Here is a 15,824-nt window from a genome sequence, read left to right as displayed (position 1 = left end):
TACCACACACACACACAAATAAAAATGTCTTGAATATGAAATGTAAGGTCCCGTATCCTGGAACTATCTGTGTGAGGGTGGACCCCGTGCACCAGGGAACTAGCTGTTCCATCAAGGCTTAGCTCTGTAAATTAACAATGCTTCGGAAAGAACACCGACTCCACAATCACAACACAAAACAGTTCAAGACTCACTTGATTCTTTGCAGCTTAAATAAGGTAGTATTAGAAAGTGATATATACAGAAATTGTTTTACTGTTATGGATAATGGTGTTGGATTGCAAGATCATCAGGTTAATGTTAAGGATAATACCTGCACAATTTAAATTATATTTTCTGTTCATATATGATAATGACAAAAAGTTTTAAGAATTTGCTGTAATGTTTTGAGAAATGAGAATATAGATATGTTTAGCACTGTGATTAAAAATATAGACCTGTATCTTTCTTATTTAATCTAAATATTAATTTCACCAGCTAACTGAAAACATAATAAATTCCTCAATAATACTGAACATGGATTATATGATTATACATATTTATTCATCCTTTTGCATTCATTTTTAAATAGGTCTCTTCTTTTGTATTTCCCCTTCTTCTTATAGGCCTAATAAGCTAAAAATTTGTCTGTACAACACTGTGATTTCATGAATAAGTTAAGCAACTAGCCATCTGTCTGTATAAATACACGTGTGTGTGTGTGTATAATCACAGTAATTGCTTGGGAAATGCAATGCCCCATGGTGAGTCCTCTGCAGTGGGGGATGAACCTGGAATCTCTGGGTCTAAAAATGTGTCTTTACTGCCTGTGTTAAAAGACCCAGAGTCTGTTAGTTCAAAGGCTGTATGGACATCAATCCCTCCCTGGTCCAGATATTGCAGAAAATTGGGAGGGCAGTTATGTGCCTGATTTGGAGGGGGGGGGGGAGGCAGACCCTGAAAATCTTTACCATTGTTTCTTCTTATAGATGATATTCCTATTCTCTAAAGCTCTTTTATTCCATCAAAGATGATCAAAAGTAAGAAATCTCAAATTTGGATTTCTACTTAAAGATCCCATAAGGTCTTAAATGCACTTCACTTGTAGAGAAATATACAATTAATGACATCGCAATATAACATTTCAGAGTGCACAATTTTATAGGCAATTACTTACATGAAAATGTATTAAGAGCTTTACTTCTATTTTTAACCATAAACTAGTAACATACTGTGACAGAATGTATCCATATATTCACAACTTACACAGTATTGTAATTATCTCTGTACAAATATGTCTTGTAAGGTATCATTTGAAAACCTCAATTTGCTGGTCAGTATCCTCCTGATAAAATGTGTGGGGTAACACTGTATGTGAAGTTATAAGATTCTACAATATGGTGTAAACGCCGTATGTTCCACACAGGTCTGTCTCAAACAAAGGAATGTGTGATCTGTTTAATTTGCATTTAAGCAATAAACAGAGTCATCAAACAGGAAGGGAAACAAAGAAAGCTCAAACTGGTGAGGAACAAGCGGCAGGGAACATCCTTCCCCATAGGCTTTTGGTTCCCTGGTACCCAGCTGGAAATGTTTTTCAAAGGGAGGACTGAAATTATAAAAAGGAAGGTTAAACACCCCAAAGCACCTCCCTCCCTCTCTCTATCCATTGCATTGGCAGTACCTGAAGCAACAAAGAGAGCATTCATTGGATTCTGGGAGATGGGGTCCTGACCTGATCCTAAGAAGGATGTGGAGAGAAAGCTCTGCTTTGAATGTGACAGTGTGTTAAGTTAGGCACCAGCTGTGTTTTATCTTTGTTTTTCTTGTAACCATTTCAGACTTTTATGCCTCGTTACTTGTACTCACTTAAAATCTCTCCCTTTGTACTTAATAAACTTGTTTTATTGTTTTATCTAAACAAGTGTGTTTAAATTGAAGTCTCTGGGAAAATCCAATTGGGATGGCAAGTTGCATGCATATTATTTCTATTAAAGTAATAATGGACTTTATATAAAGCTTGTATTATTCAGGAGAGGGCTGGGCAGTAATGGGCATACATTTCTGGGGGGGAAATCTAAGACTGAGGGTGTGTTGGGGACACCTTGCAGTATAACCAAGGCTGGGGAGAGCCAGAGTATAACCCAAGTGTGGCTGGCAGGCTGTAGCTACACACAAACACTCAGGGTGTGGCTTGCATGCTGGAAGGCTGCTTGTGAGTGGCACAGGTGGGAGACCCTTCAGTAAGGCATTGTAAGGCATCCCATGTTGCAAAGCAGGAGTGACAGAACTGTTCATTAGTCTGGATTGTACCCAGAAATGTCACACATATACTGTGTTTTCCCTATATGGACAAACGAAAACAGTAAAAAGTATATCAAAAACCTTCTTAAATAGATTTTTTCCCCCATGTTTCCCTGAGGTATACAACTGAAATACACGTTAAAAAATACCAATGGCAATGAATGAACAAATGCTTTTAACACACATCTAATAATTTATGACACAACTGATTTTGTTGTGCATTTGTAACTGGTGGGTGAAAATGATATGTGATCATTACTATACACAGATTAGGCAAATTTTGGTTTGACCAGTAATATTTACAATTTAGGCAATAATACTAGGTTCTGAAGAAAGGGATTAGTAGTTAAGTATCATTTCATATTAAATTCTTACCTGTTTCTGCCACAGGGTATGTGTACACTGCAATTAGACTCCCAAGGCTGCCCTGTGCCGGCTGACTCAGGCTCGCAGGCCTGGGGCTAAAGGGTTGTTTAACTGCGGTACAGACATTCGAGCTCAGGCTGCAGCCTGAGCTCTGGGACCCTCCCACCAGCCTGAGCGTCTACACCACAATTAAACATGGCCCAAGTCAGCTGGCACAAGGCAACCGAGGATTTTTAATTGCAGTGTAGACATATCCATGCACCCCTTTTTATCACCAGTATCAGACTCCATTACATAATTCCAGGAGCCGTAGACGTCAACAGTGCCTATATATTGATCTGGCCCACTTTGTGATGTGCAGGGCTTGGCTATTGGCTTCTGGGTGGAATTTAAGGTGTTGGTTATAAAACGTATAAAGCCCTAAATGTTTTGGGATCTTCCGACTTGGGAAGACTGCCTTTCTCTGTGTGCCCTATTGCTGAAACTGCAATTAGCGGATGCCTTTGAGCTGAATCCCTCTCAATTGAAAGGACAGGGAACTGGCAGTAGTGAGAGGTCTTCAGCCATTGGTCTGAAACACCTTGGATCTGCTGACCTTCCAAATAATCTGTAAACCCAATCTATTCACAAATGTTTTTGGAACAGTAGGACAATGGAACAGACTGCCTGGGAGGTTGTGGAAGCTCCTTCACTGGAGGTTTTCAAAAGGAGGCTGGATAGCCATCTGTTTTGGATGGTTTAAAAACAACAAATCCTGCATCTTGACAGGGGGCTAGACTAGATGACCCTTACGGTACCTTTTAACCATATGATTCTATGCAGAAGGAAGGGTTTGATGAAGGTTAAGTTTGGAACTTGCGTGAGGGTGGGGAAACTTTTTTTTTGAGAATCTTTGTTCGGTGGTTGACTTTTGGAGGGGGAGTTAGATGCTCAATATTCATTTTATACTTTGGTCACCATAATTGATGTGAAGGTTGCCCGGAGTCTTAAGATAAGTGCCTTATTGTTAATTCTTTATCAATCTAAATAAATAAAATGTACTGTAAGTTTGAAGTGTTGTGGCAGCCAGGGTGTAGTTTGATTTATAAATCATGTAAAGTATGCAGGTATGTACAATAGCATTTGAATCAAATGTATAATGTATAATTTAGTAGTCTATATTAACTGTGGCTTCATAATCCCCTTTACTCCCTGAAGTATAATGTAATATTTATTTCAGGTTGCCAGGCATATTTATCAGATTTCATTAAATGTAAAGACCTTTTAAAAAAAATTATTAAAAACATGTATTCATTTCACTGAAGACTTGACTTTATCACATAATACACTTCCATGAACATATCCATTTATGGGTGCAAAAAGGAAAAGAAAAAGGATAAAATACACTGAAAGTGTGCATGTGGGGAAATGCACAGTTCAAAGGATATGTCCAGTGATCAAATAATTAACGTGCACATTCAATTAACACACACTTCATAAATGTTCTGATCCAAAACTTGGATTTTGGATCAGGCCCAAATTCCAAATAAATATTAAGTACTGGCAGGTGCAGAACATTACGTTTCTTTCCAAAAGAAATAAAATTATTTAGCTATGCAGTTTAAAAAAAAATAGGAAGCATTTACTGAAAACTCCACTGAACAAATATCAATAAGCTGTTGTAACTGCTACAGGCTTTTCAATAAAATGTGGGCCAAATCTTCAAACAGACATGACTTAATTTATGCCTCTTCAGAATTCATATGTGCATCCATGGCAAACATTTTCATTTGTGTGTCTCTGGAGGCAAACAGGTAATTAGATATGCAAACATTTTATGAGTGCAACAAAGTTTTACCAAATCTTGACTTTAGCCAATGTGTCTTACAGTTGGGAAAACTGACCCCACAAAAAATTATGGAGGTGCCTAGTAGTGACTCCACAGTTGTGTTCCAAAATGGGCTTAACAGTCAGCATAAAATCCTGTTTCTCTCTAAATGGAAGAGGATCAGTTGGTGTGAAGTTTCAAACATAGTTACTTTTTATGTCCTCTGAATTTTCTATGGAAAATATGTAAAAAAAAAAATATGAAAAGAAACTAAACAGGAAGTCTTTAAATCTGGGCTCTGTCTGAAACTTTTCTTTGTTGACTGATAGACAATATTTTTAACAGGTATCTACACAAAAATTGGCGGAGAGGTGGATCCTGAGGAGCCCTAATGCAAGAGAGTGTGCTTTTGTTTTTAAAGACAGTTTTGGATTTAGGGTCACTTTTAACAATTATCCACTATTTTTATAACTGAAAATGTATTTGGAGTGAACACAAACCAGACTGATGGGGCATATAACCTTGCTTGCTGAATGGGGACTGGGTACACAGAAGACTGATTGGAAAGGGAGAGAGGGGTTGAAAGATGCGTGCAAGGAGCAGGCTCATACAAATCCCATTGATTGATTTGGTGGGGTGAGGAGAGGGAAGAGAGAATGAGGAGAGGGTAGATACATGTAAGCGTGATTGATAGGGACTGGGGAATGCAAACTTGATTGATAGGGGTTGGTTGCACATAAGGGTTGCTCCCCATGGAGGTTTTTCTACAGATTTTATCCTATAACTAAGAGTTCATGCACAACTATTGAAGGATAACATTCTCTTGCTGTCCTTGCATCCCCGCAGGTGTGATACCCTCCCTAATTAAGCTGTAGAAATAACCCAGGAAATTACCACAAAAAAAACCATCCTTCTGCATAAAACCCTTTAGTATCTTCCTACACAACCAACTTCTATTGTTGGGGAAAAAATATTCTGGTACAATGATATGAACAGAAGGGTGAAAACGGAACAGCGCTAAAGCTGTGGAGCAAGATCTGTGGTGTACCACAGCTGTGGAAATGGCAAGGTGTGCTTGTGCATGGTGGAGTAGAGGACATGTACTGTTAGGTTGAATAACTTTTCATTTCCTTCCATGAGAGATCTTGTTTAAACTTATAACTTAAGAAAAAATATTTAATGTTAATATGTGATGAATGCACAAAATAAATTGTATGGGGGTATTTTTTCAGCATATTAGCTGTTTAAAAAAACAGAAAAAAAAGTTAATTTATTTGCTGAAGTACCTCTTTCATTGTTTACTTGGGGCAATCAGCACTTACTGGTAAAGTGGTTTTTTTGTATAGCTAATACAGATCACCTTTTCAGGAAAAAAAAAATACCTTATGCAACAAGAGTATTGCACACATCTTCAATATTTTTTGGCAGATGCCCCAGTGGCCACCTTTTTTGTTGCTGATAAGGAACACAAGGACTTGACATTTTACTGAATAAGGAGTTTTGTAAACTCCAAATTTTCCAATATTGCAGGTATAAACTTTTTTTTAAACTTACAATTATAAGCTTGTGCTCCACTAAGCTGGAATCACATTGATATATGGTCACAGGATAAAATTTTCAGAGGTGCTTAAGTGATTTTGGAGCCTAAGTCCTATTTTCAAAAGTGACTGAGGTACTTTTGAAAATTTTACTCAAAAGCTCATATTGGTTCTTGGACAAAATGTTCTAGATCTCTTGTTTGACTCAAATACAAAATGGAGTGGCTTTCCTGAAATACAACACACCTTTCCCTTTGTCAATGTGTTACATTCTTTAAGATTTTCATTTTTAAAAGCTTTACCTGTTTAGGACGACTGCTGTGTATCTCCTTTCCACAAAAATAATTCCACATAAAATATTAGTAAAGGGAGAAGGGAAATTTGTCTCTGGCTTCTCTTTCTCCTCAATTTCTTCATCCTCATCATCATCTTCAGAATCACTCCAAGACACATAATTATCCTGATTCCTATTATTATACCACTCAACACTTTCAAACTGCTGCCGCTCATATGGTTTATATTTGCGCAAGATTTCAAGCAGTTTTATTACTTTCGGGGTTACAAATTTCAGATCAAGTGAGGCAGGTGAGAAGTGCTCTTCACACAGTGCATGTATTTTTCTTAGGAAAGTGTCTGTAAACAATAAAAATTTCCTGTGCAGCTCCTCTTGCTCATGTTTGATGTACTTCTGTAGCTCTCTCACCATCATTCCAGCTACCTTATCTGCACACCAAGGTCCCAGAACCACCAACACAGCTCGACAGTCTGACAGTATCTACAACAAATGAATTCAAACCCCAGTTCAACAGGATATAGTAAATAATTTATTCATTTTATATTGGGCTTTCATTTATAATATGAGGATAATCTTCATTGTAAGCACAATAGTGGTTGGTTTCTTTGTAAAAGATATATACAGTTATTTCATTTAGAAGTCCCCCACAAACACAATAGGAGAAAACGTAAAAATACTTCACCAGAAACACCAGCCGCTAGAGCTACACTCTATATTTTATCACTTTTGTCCTTGGACAAGATGGATTTAGTTACTATTTTGTAGTCAGATGGCACTGAATCTGGAAATCTGCCTCAAAATAATTATGCTAAAAAATAATTCATAATGCAGTTATGAGCAACTGGACAGTATTATCCCCCTAGTCTAATGGGGAACAAGTTTTTAAACAAGGCAATATTCTCAATAGGCACTTCTGCATTATTACCTGAGACTGATAATTTGCCAAGAAATTCCACAAATAACTATCTCGATTCATTATATATTATTCACTGTATTTAACTAGAGCTCATGAAGTCTGTTCTATCAAAGGAAATCTTTTTAATTAAACTAAGAAAATGAAAACTATACTTTAAACAGAGAAAAGAACAGTTTAAAGAAAAAATAAATTTCATTTCAATTAATTTAAATAGGGTTAGTGCAACAGTACTTAACCTGCTCGAAAGGCATCTTTGTCATTGAGTCAAGCGGCCAAATGCCACAAAACACTATACTGTGACATCCTGACATTGTGTTGTGATGTTGCTATATCACTAAAACAGATTCATGACCCATCACATCCTGATGCAATATTACAATGAAAGCATCACAATACAGTTAAAATATTGCACCATGAGGTTTCTTATCGCTCTACAAAATTCCACTCGAAAACACTATCCTTCTCTCTTCCCCTTCTTCTCTGCCTCTCCATTCCTGACTGCTCAGAGGTACCAGGAAGACTCTGATATTTTTTCAGAATACTTCCTGAAGTACCATTTCCCTTTTTTGTTTGTTTTTTTTATTGCACTATTAAAATCTTATTTGGAAAAGTCACTGGGCCTTAACAATAATGGCCAATATATAAGCAATAAAATAATTCTGCAGAATGAAAGAGAAAATACACCTCTACCCCGATATAGGGCAACCCGATATAACATGAATTCACATATAATGCGATAAAGCAGCGCTCGGGGGGGAGGAGGGAGCGGGGGACTGCGCAATCCGGTGGATCAAAGCAAGTTCGAGGTTTCACCTATAACGCGGTAAGATTTTTTGGCTCCCAAGGACAGCGTTATATCGGGGTAGAGGTGTATGATCCACAAATCTGACGAAGTTCTAAAGTCACAGAATTAGGGGGTGAAATCCTGGACGCATTCACATCAGTGGGAGTTCTGCTATTGACTTCAATAGATTTCACCCATGGTTCAAAGGAAAAACTTCACAATCAGTCACAGGAAATTAAGATTAATTTTGTTAATATATTTTAGGTTGGCTGAACTAAAATAAAAGCTTCTGTAATTAACTTGGAAAGCAATGAACAAGCAACGATAAAAATCTAAGTATGTGTTTCACATCGGACATAATGTCCTTACCTGTTTAGAAATTAAAGTAGAGTCTCTCTCTTTTGAATGTACAGATATGTTGCAGTCATTTAGAAAGTTAAGTGCTTCATCCAATTCTTTTAACAATCTTTCATACAGCCCACTTTTGTCGGTATATGGTCCACAATCTACCACAATCTCACATGGCTGAGAAGTATATCTTCATTGAGAGAAGCAAAAGATTTGGTCAACTATAGCTGCTGAAAGTCAGAGTTGCTTTTAGCTACGAAGGCTATACATTAAGCAGGAAGGACAGCCATAAACAATTTGAGTTTTTTTTAATTTTTTAGTAGTAACAAACAGAAAACAAATGAATACACAGTTTAAGATATTATATAGTACATCAAAAATAGTGTACTTATTTTTTAATGCCTTAAGAGTTAGTATCTCTCAAAAAAGACGACATAAATATAATTCACACGCTATGCAGGAGCCAAACACATATATTTGAACTTTTCAGGAATGAGTGAGTATGTGTCAAAGTCATGTATGAAATGAATGTTACTTACCTGTAACTGACGTTCTTCGAGATGTGTGACCCCTATCTATATTTCATATGTGGGTATGCATGCCTGCCACGTGCCCGCATCTGGAGATTCTCAACAAGCAGTGCCCAATTGCTCTCTTTGTGCTCCAGATTGAGGGTATAAGAGGCAGTGAGGGCCAATGCCTCTCCAGTTCCTCTTCTTAACTGTGAATCCAATGGGATCCAAAGCAGAGAGGACGGTGGGTGGATAATGGACTACAGCTAGACACCACACATCTTGAAGAACTCCCAGTTACAGGTAAGTAAACCTTTATTTCTTATTCGAGTGCTAGTGCCTATGTGGGTGAGTGACAAGCAGTATTCAGACTGGAGACAGGGTTCGAGAAGGCTGGCAGTAAAGATGCTTGAAGGACTAAAGTCCCCACCGCTGCCACTGAAGCTGAGGCCTGAACTAGCATGCAATGTTTTGTGAATGTGACTGGAACTCCAGATAGCCACTCTACATACATCCAGTATCAGTACTTCCCACAGAAATGCTGTAGAAGCAGCTTTGTCTCTTGTTGAGTATTCCCTTACTCCATCCAGAGGATGGATACACTAGTAGCACGTGGTGATGTGATCAGAAATCCACTTAGAGATTTTCTGAGAAGATACTGCTGGTCCTTGCAACTTTTCTGCTATAGAGAGAGAAACAGTCTTAGTGATTTTCTCAGTGGCTTGGTCCTTTGAAAATAGAATGTCAGGGCACATCTGACATCCAGGGAATGAAGGTTCTCTCCAATGGAAGCATGAGGTTTTGAGACGAAAACAGGTAAGTGGATTGGTTGTTTGACAAAAAAATTCAGAAAATTACCTTAGGGAGGAATTTAGGATGAAGATGAAGGGAAACCTTCTCCTTGTGAAAAACTGTATATGGTGGGTCTGCCATGAGTGCCCCCATCTTGCTCAGTCTTCTGGCTGAATTAAAAACTAAAAATGCATCTTTCACAGAAAGGTGAGAACACAGAACATATATCTAAAAGGTTCAAATCGTGGTCTGGTGAGTACTAAAAGGACAAGTTTGAGATCCCATTGAGGTAAAGCTTGACCATTGATGGAAAGGCCTTTTATGAATCTCACTATTGTTGTGCGAGTAAAAATGGAACATCCATTTACTGGAGGAAGGAAAGTACTGATTGCTGTGAGATGGACTCTCAGTGAGCTAAGGGACAGACCCAAGTTCTTCAATGACAGGAGGTAATCTAACATGACTGGAATATCTGCAGAGTCTGAGGAAGACTGACTGACCTGCACCCAGGTAGAGAAGCATCTCCATTTAGCTAGGTAGCAGTTCCTACTTGACTCTTCCATATTTTAAAGAACATAAGAATATAAAAATGGCCATACTAGGTCAGAACAATGGTCCATCTAGCCCGGTATCCTGTCTTTCAACAGTGGCCGGTGCCAGATGCGTCAGAGAAAAAGAACAGAACAGGGAATTTAATCAAGTGATCCATCCCCTGTCATACAATCCAGCTTCCGGCAGTCAAGAGGTTCAGGGACACCTGGAGCATAAGGTTGTGTCCCGGACCATCTTGACTAATAGCCATTGATGGCCCTATTCTCCATGAATTTATCGAATTCTTTTTTGAACCTACTTACACCTTTGGCCTTCACAACATGTCCTAGCAATGGGTTCTACAGGCTGACTGTGTTTTGTATGCTTGTTTTAAACATACTACTTATTAATTTTATTGGGTGACCCCTGGTTCCTGTGTTTGTGAAGGCGTATGTAAAACTTTCTTATTCATTTTCTCCACACCACTTATGATTTTATAGACCTCTATTATAAAGCCCTTTAGTTGCCTCTTTTCCCAGCTAATCAGTCCCAGTTTTTTTTTAAATCTATACTCATACGGAAGCTGTTCCATATCCCTAATAGTTTTTGTTGCACTGCTCTATACTTTTTCCAATTCTAATATATCTCTTTGGAGACGGGGTGACCAAACCTGCACACATTCAAGATGCGAGTGTAACATGGATTTATATAATGCCATTATATTTTCTGTATTATTTTCTATCCCTTTCCTAATGGTTCCTAACACTGTTAGATTTTTTTGACTGCTGCTGCACACTTAGCAGATAATTTCAGAGAACTGTCCAGGATGATTCCAAGATCCCTTTCTTGAGCAGTAATAGCTAATTTACAACCCATCGTTTTGTATGTTTAGCTGGGATTATGTTTTCCAATGTGCATTACTTTGCACTTAACAACACTGAATTTCATCTGCCATTTTCTTGCTCAGTCATCCAGTTTAGTGAGATCCATTTGTAACTTTTCGAAGTCAACTCTGGACGTGATTGTCTGCAAAGTTTGTCACCCCACTATTTACCCCTTTTTCCAGATCATTTATGAATATGTATTGGTCCCAATACAGTTCCTTGGGGGACCCCACTATTTACCTCTCTCCACTGTGAAAATGAAACACTTATTCTTACCCTTTGTTTCCTATCTTTTAACTAGTTACCGATCCATGAAAGGACAGTCCCTCTTATCCCATGACTGCCTAATTTGCTTAAGAGCCTTTGGTATGGGACCTTATCAAAGTCTTTCTGAAAGTCCAGGTGCACTATCAACTGAATCACCCTTGTCCACATGCTTAACGACATCCTCAAAAAATTATAATACATTGGTGAGGCATGATTTCCCTTTATAAAAGCTGTGTTAACTCTCCCACAACATACTGTATTAATCTGTGTGTTCCTTACTATAGTTTCAAACAATATGCCTGGTACTGAAGTTATTGCCAGGATTGTCTTTCAAGCCTTTTTTATTTTTATTTTTTTAAATTGGTGTTACATTAGCTATACTCCAGTCATCTGTTACAGAGGCTGATTTAAGCAATAGGTTACTTATCACAGTTAGCAGTTCTGCAGTCTTGAATTTGAGTTCCTTCAGTTTTGTCACCTAAAAAGAATGGCTCGTGTGGGAATCTCCCTCACATCCTTTCCAGTGAAGACCAATGCAAAAAAATCATTTAGCTTCTCAGCAATGGCCTTGTCTTTCTTGAGCACTCCTTTAGCACCTCGGTCATCTGGTGGCCACCTGGATTCTTTGGTCTGCTTCTTATGTACTTTAAAAAAAATGTTGCTGTTAGTTTTTGTGTCTTTTGCTAGTTGCTCTTCAAAGTCTTTTTTGTCCTGAAGCAAGAGAGGGATTGCAGACCAAGAGAGCAAGACAATGGGCTGAGGTAGACTGTTCTCATTTCTAGCAGGTTGATGTGCAGCCTGGCCTCCTGTGGCGTCCAAGTGTATGGTTTGGTTATTCAAGTGAGCACACCAACCCAGAAGGGATGAGTCCATTATGATGGAGGCACTAGGGATGGGAATGGTGATGTGAACTCCCACTTGCACTGGTTCCAAGTTCGACTACCAGGTAAGAGAGGTGATGATCCTTATGGGAACGGTCACTCTGTTCTTGATGTGGTCCTTGTCTGGTGAGTAGATAGACCAGAGCCAAGCCAGTAGTCAGTATAGCTGAAGTCTGGCGAATAGTGTCACATAAATGTAAGAGGCCAACTGGGCTAATAAAAGATAAGCATACTTTAACCGTAGTCTTTGGTCTGCAAGTAACCTGTGATATCAAATTGCTCACTGATTGGAATCTTTCTGTGGGGAGGAAAGCTCCTGCTGAAATTAAGTCATGTCACTCCAATAAAGTTTATTGTCTGTGTGGGGATCAAAATGGACTTCTGTTTGTTCATGCAGACACCCAGCGCTGCTAGAAGATAAAGCAGTAACAAAGTCACCAATCTGACCTTATTGTTGAAGCAATTTATTGGGAGACAATCATCCAAATATGGGAAGTAACTGTGACATCTCATTTGGGCTGCCAGCCCAGAGAAAATCTTTGTGGCTAGCCTGGGCGCTGTTGCTAGTCCAAAGAGAAGGACTCTGAATCATTAACGCACTTGACCTCCCAGGAACTGAAGAAACTTTCTCTGGGATGGATGAATATCTACATGAAAATAAGCATCTTTCATGTTAAGAGTCATGAACCACTCCTCCCCACATAGAGGAGGGAAATTATTGATGCTAATATAGCCATCCTGCATTTTGACGTTTGAATAAAAATGTTCAGTTTTTGAAGGTCCAGAATAGGTATCCACTCTCCATCTGTTTGGAGGACTAAAAAAAAAAAAGTCTGTGGAATAGAACCCTCTCTCAATACTGAGGTGGCAGTCATTCTATCACCCCTTGTTGGAGAACAGAACCCACCTTCTGGAGAAGAATCTGCTTGTGAAAGTGATCTCTGAAGAGGAACCAGGAAGTGGATTTGTGGGAAGAATAGGAGAGAAGATTGATGGATTAACCATAGTGGATAATTTCTAGACTCCAAATATCTGTTGTGATAGCATTCCAATTGTGGGCAAAAAGTGAGAGCTGGCCCCCAAAGACGGGGGCTAGAAGTTGTTGGCATCAATAACGATGGGAGATTCTCAACCGAAGAGTCAAAAGTAACCCTTTACAGGTGGGTGGATGGGTGGAGGTCATGGTGGTAGAGGACTCGATTTTCAGCCCATGAGTCCTCTGCAGCTTGCACAGAGGCTTGGCTGAACACTGGTGATAAAAAGATTGTGGAGGGTGTGGGTTTTGGTCTATACACCTGCCTGCAGTATTTTCTCTTCAGGGCCAGGGTGTAAATTCCCAGGGTGTGGATGGTTGATCTAGACTAGAGTCTTTCAACAAGCATAAATAATCAGTTTTGTCATTAAACAAATCTGATTTGTTGAATGGTGAGTCCACTGTATGTTCTGATCCTCTCTGGGGAACCCTAAAGAGTGAAGCTAAGACTTATACCTCATAACTATAGAAGTGGCTAGCACTCTGGCTGCCACGTCAGCACCATCCACTGCAGCTTGTAGGGATGTTTTTGCCACTAGCCGGCCTTCCTCGATGAAGGACTGAAATTGGGCTCTGTCCTTAAAGTCTGCAAGTCTAAAGTAGAAGTTAAAATCTTTTTATGGTAACAAAGCCAGATCGTAATACAGAATTGCAGGCTCACAGGAGAATACCTATCTTCCCAACAGGTCCAACCTCAGAGTCCTCCTTGCTTGGACCTGTAGGTTGCAGAACATCAAGCAGTCACTGCTGGGAATCCTGGATCTCCTCCAGTGGGTTATGAAGGTCATTCACTATTCTCTGCAGTAGCTCCTGGTATTGCTTGTGGTTGTCCGGTGAAGACAGAGGGATTCCTTCATCCAGAAATGAGGATGTTGGTATCACTGATTCCTATGGATCCAGATCAATTTCCTCCACCTCCTACTTCGACAGATCCAAAGGATGCCAAGTGGGAGACGTGCCTGGATGGATCCAGGAGTCTACTATATGGATCCCAAAAGCTCCAATAAGGCCTATATGAGGGGTCAACCAGTTGAGGGGGCTCCCATGGCATCGGGTACCAGCAATCCCTAGGAAAGTCATACCAGGGAGAAGGGAGTCCAGATCTCCTTGACTCCCTGCCAGGGCTCATCTCTCTATGAGGAGATAAACGACTGGCAGGAGCATCTGACTCTGAGGGTGAAAGTGGAGATGGCTCCTGTGTTATTGAAGTAGTTTTACCCTCTGGTATGGCAGTCCTTCACAGGAAGATCAGGCCTAACAGGAGAGTGGACTGAGGATAAGGGAAAAAAGATATCCTCTCAGGAGACATAAGTGTCCATACATCCAAGTGTTCAGGGTGCTCCGATGGTCATGACTGAAAGTGACGATGTGTCCTGAGACATTGCTGTAGGCCGGTCCTTTGAAGGACGAGATGGTACTGCTGAAGTGTCAGATCACCAACTCCATCCAACAGTTCTGGGATGCTGGTCTTTACCCCAATGGAACAGATGGATCCTTTTTCTTTCATGTTTTACGCTCCTGCTAGGGGGTCTTAAGCAGTCCTGAGCCCTTAACATCTGCATGCAAAGACTTGCTCGACCTGTCTGGTGTTGGAAAGGGATCTCTTCTCTTAGGAAGAGACCTGGACAGGGATTTGTCCTCATAACCATGAGTTTCACTTACTCTCATACAAAGTCTTTGAGCTTAGCAGCTCTTAACTCCGTTCCCAAGCTTGTGCTGCTTGTCCGTTGGGGCCGACGTACAGGGGTCTCCCTGACCGAGATCAGAGTGAGGTCTCATAGCCTTCTCCAGAAGGTGTTTCTTCAATTAAGGTTCACGAGCTGTGTGTGTTTGCAGGGGGAAATGAGCAACAGATGCTGCACTTTGCAGAAATCTGAGTATCATCCAAACAGCAGAGGCAATGTTGGTGGTCACCACTCTTGGAGAAGGAGCAAGGGCAAGTGATGCAACGTTCTTGAACCCCGAGACATTGAGCACAGTCCCAGACTGAGGGAAGGGGCTCCCCAGCAAAAGGAAAAGCAAGCTCTACTAACTATACTATAAAAACTAATTATTCTAATATAAAAACGCATTTACAATATCTATTTACAGGATATTAGAAGAAAGAATCTGAAGATAACTGGACACAGAGGATTCTGACTCAGGCAATGCAGTGGTAAGAAGGTCCTGTAGAGGCATCGGCCCACACTGTCTCTTATGCTTTTCGTCTGGAGCACGAGGCGAGCAAATGCTCACATGCAGGCCAACAGACAGTGCTTGTTAAGAAAAACTGGGTGAATGCGCATGGTGCACATGCATACCCACGTGTGAAATACACATAGGAACCAGCACTCAAAGAAGAAAGTGAGCTTTGCAAAAGAGCATTGTTCAAGTTTAGATAAGAGCTCCTTTTGAAGTGTATACTAGTGGATAAAGCGATTGTACCATCTTTTACTTTGTCTTAAATAAAGCATCTACTTATGTTTATACCAACCAAACCGGGGGGGGGGGGGGGGGGAAGGGGGTCAATTACGATTAACTCACTGACTATGGATGCAAAAGTTGATGAACGTACACATTTTTCTTCTGCTACTTGACAAGCAGAGGC

At 39.9% G+C, this 15,824-nt stretch overlaps 1 protein-coding gene across 3 annotated transcripts in view; it reads right to left on the bottom strand.

Annotated features, from left to right (window-relative positions):
* DICER1 (dicer 1, ribonuclease III) overlaps positions 1–15,824 on the bottom strand; it is a 96,288-nt gene that overhangs the window by 33,473 nt on the left and 46,991 nt on the right. For all 3 annotated transcript variants that reach the window (XM_034768033.1, XM_034768031.1, XM_034768032.1), the window contains 2 exons: positions 8,359–8,527; positions 6,297–6,769 (listed from right to left, as the gene is read on the bottom strand). In XM_034768033.1, coding sequence (XP_034623924.1) covers positions 6,297–6,769; positions 8,359–8,527 — 642 coding nt within the window. The remainder of the gene's footprint in view (positions 1–6,296; positions 6,770–8,358; positions 8,528–15,824) is intronic.

This window comes from Trachemys scripta, chromosome 4, assembly GCF_013100865.1.
Source record: "Trachemys scripta elegans isolate TJP31775 chromosome 4, CAS_Tse_1.0, whole genome shotgun sequence".
Taxonomy (NCBI): Eukaryota; Metazoa; Chordata; order Testudines; family Emydidae; genus Trachemys; species Trachemys scripta.
The sequence above is the reverse complement of the archived record's forward strand: the minus strand, read 5'-3'. Positions and strand labels throughout refer to the sequence as shown.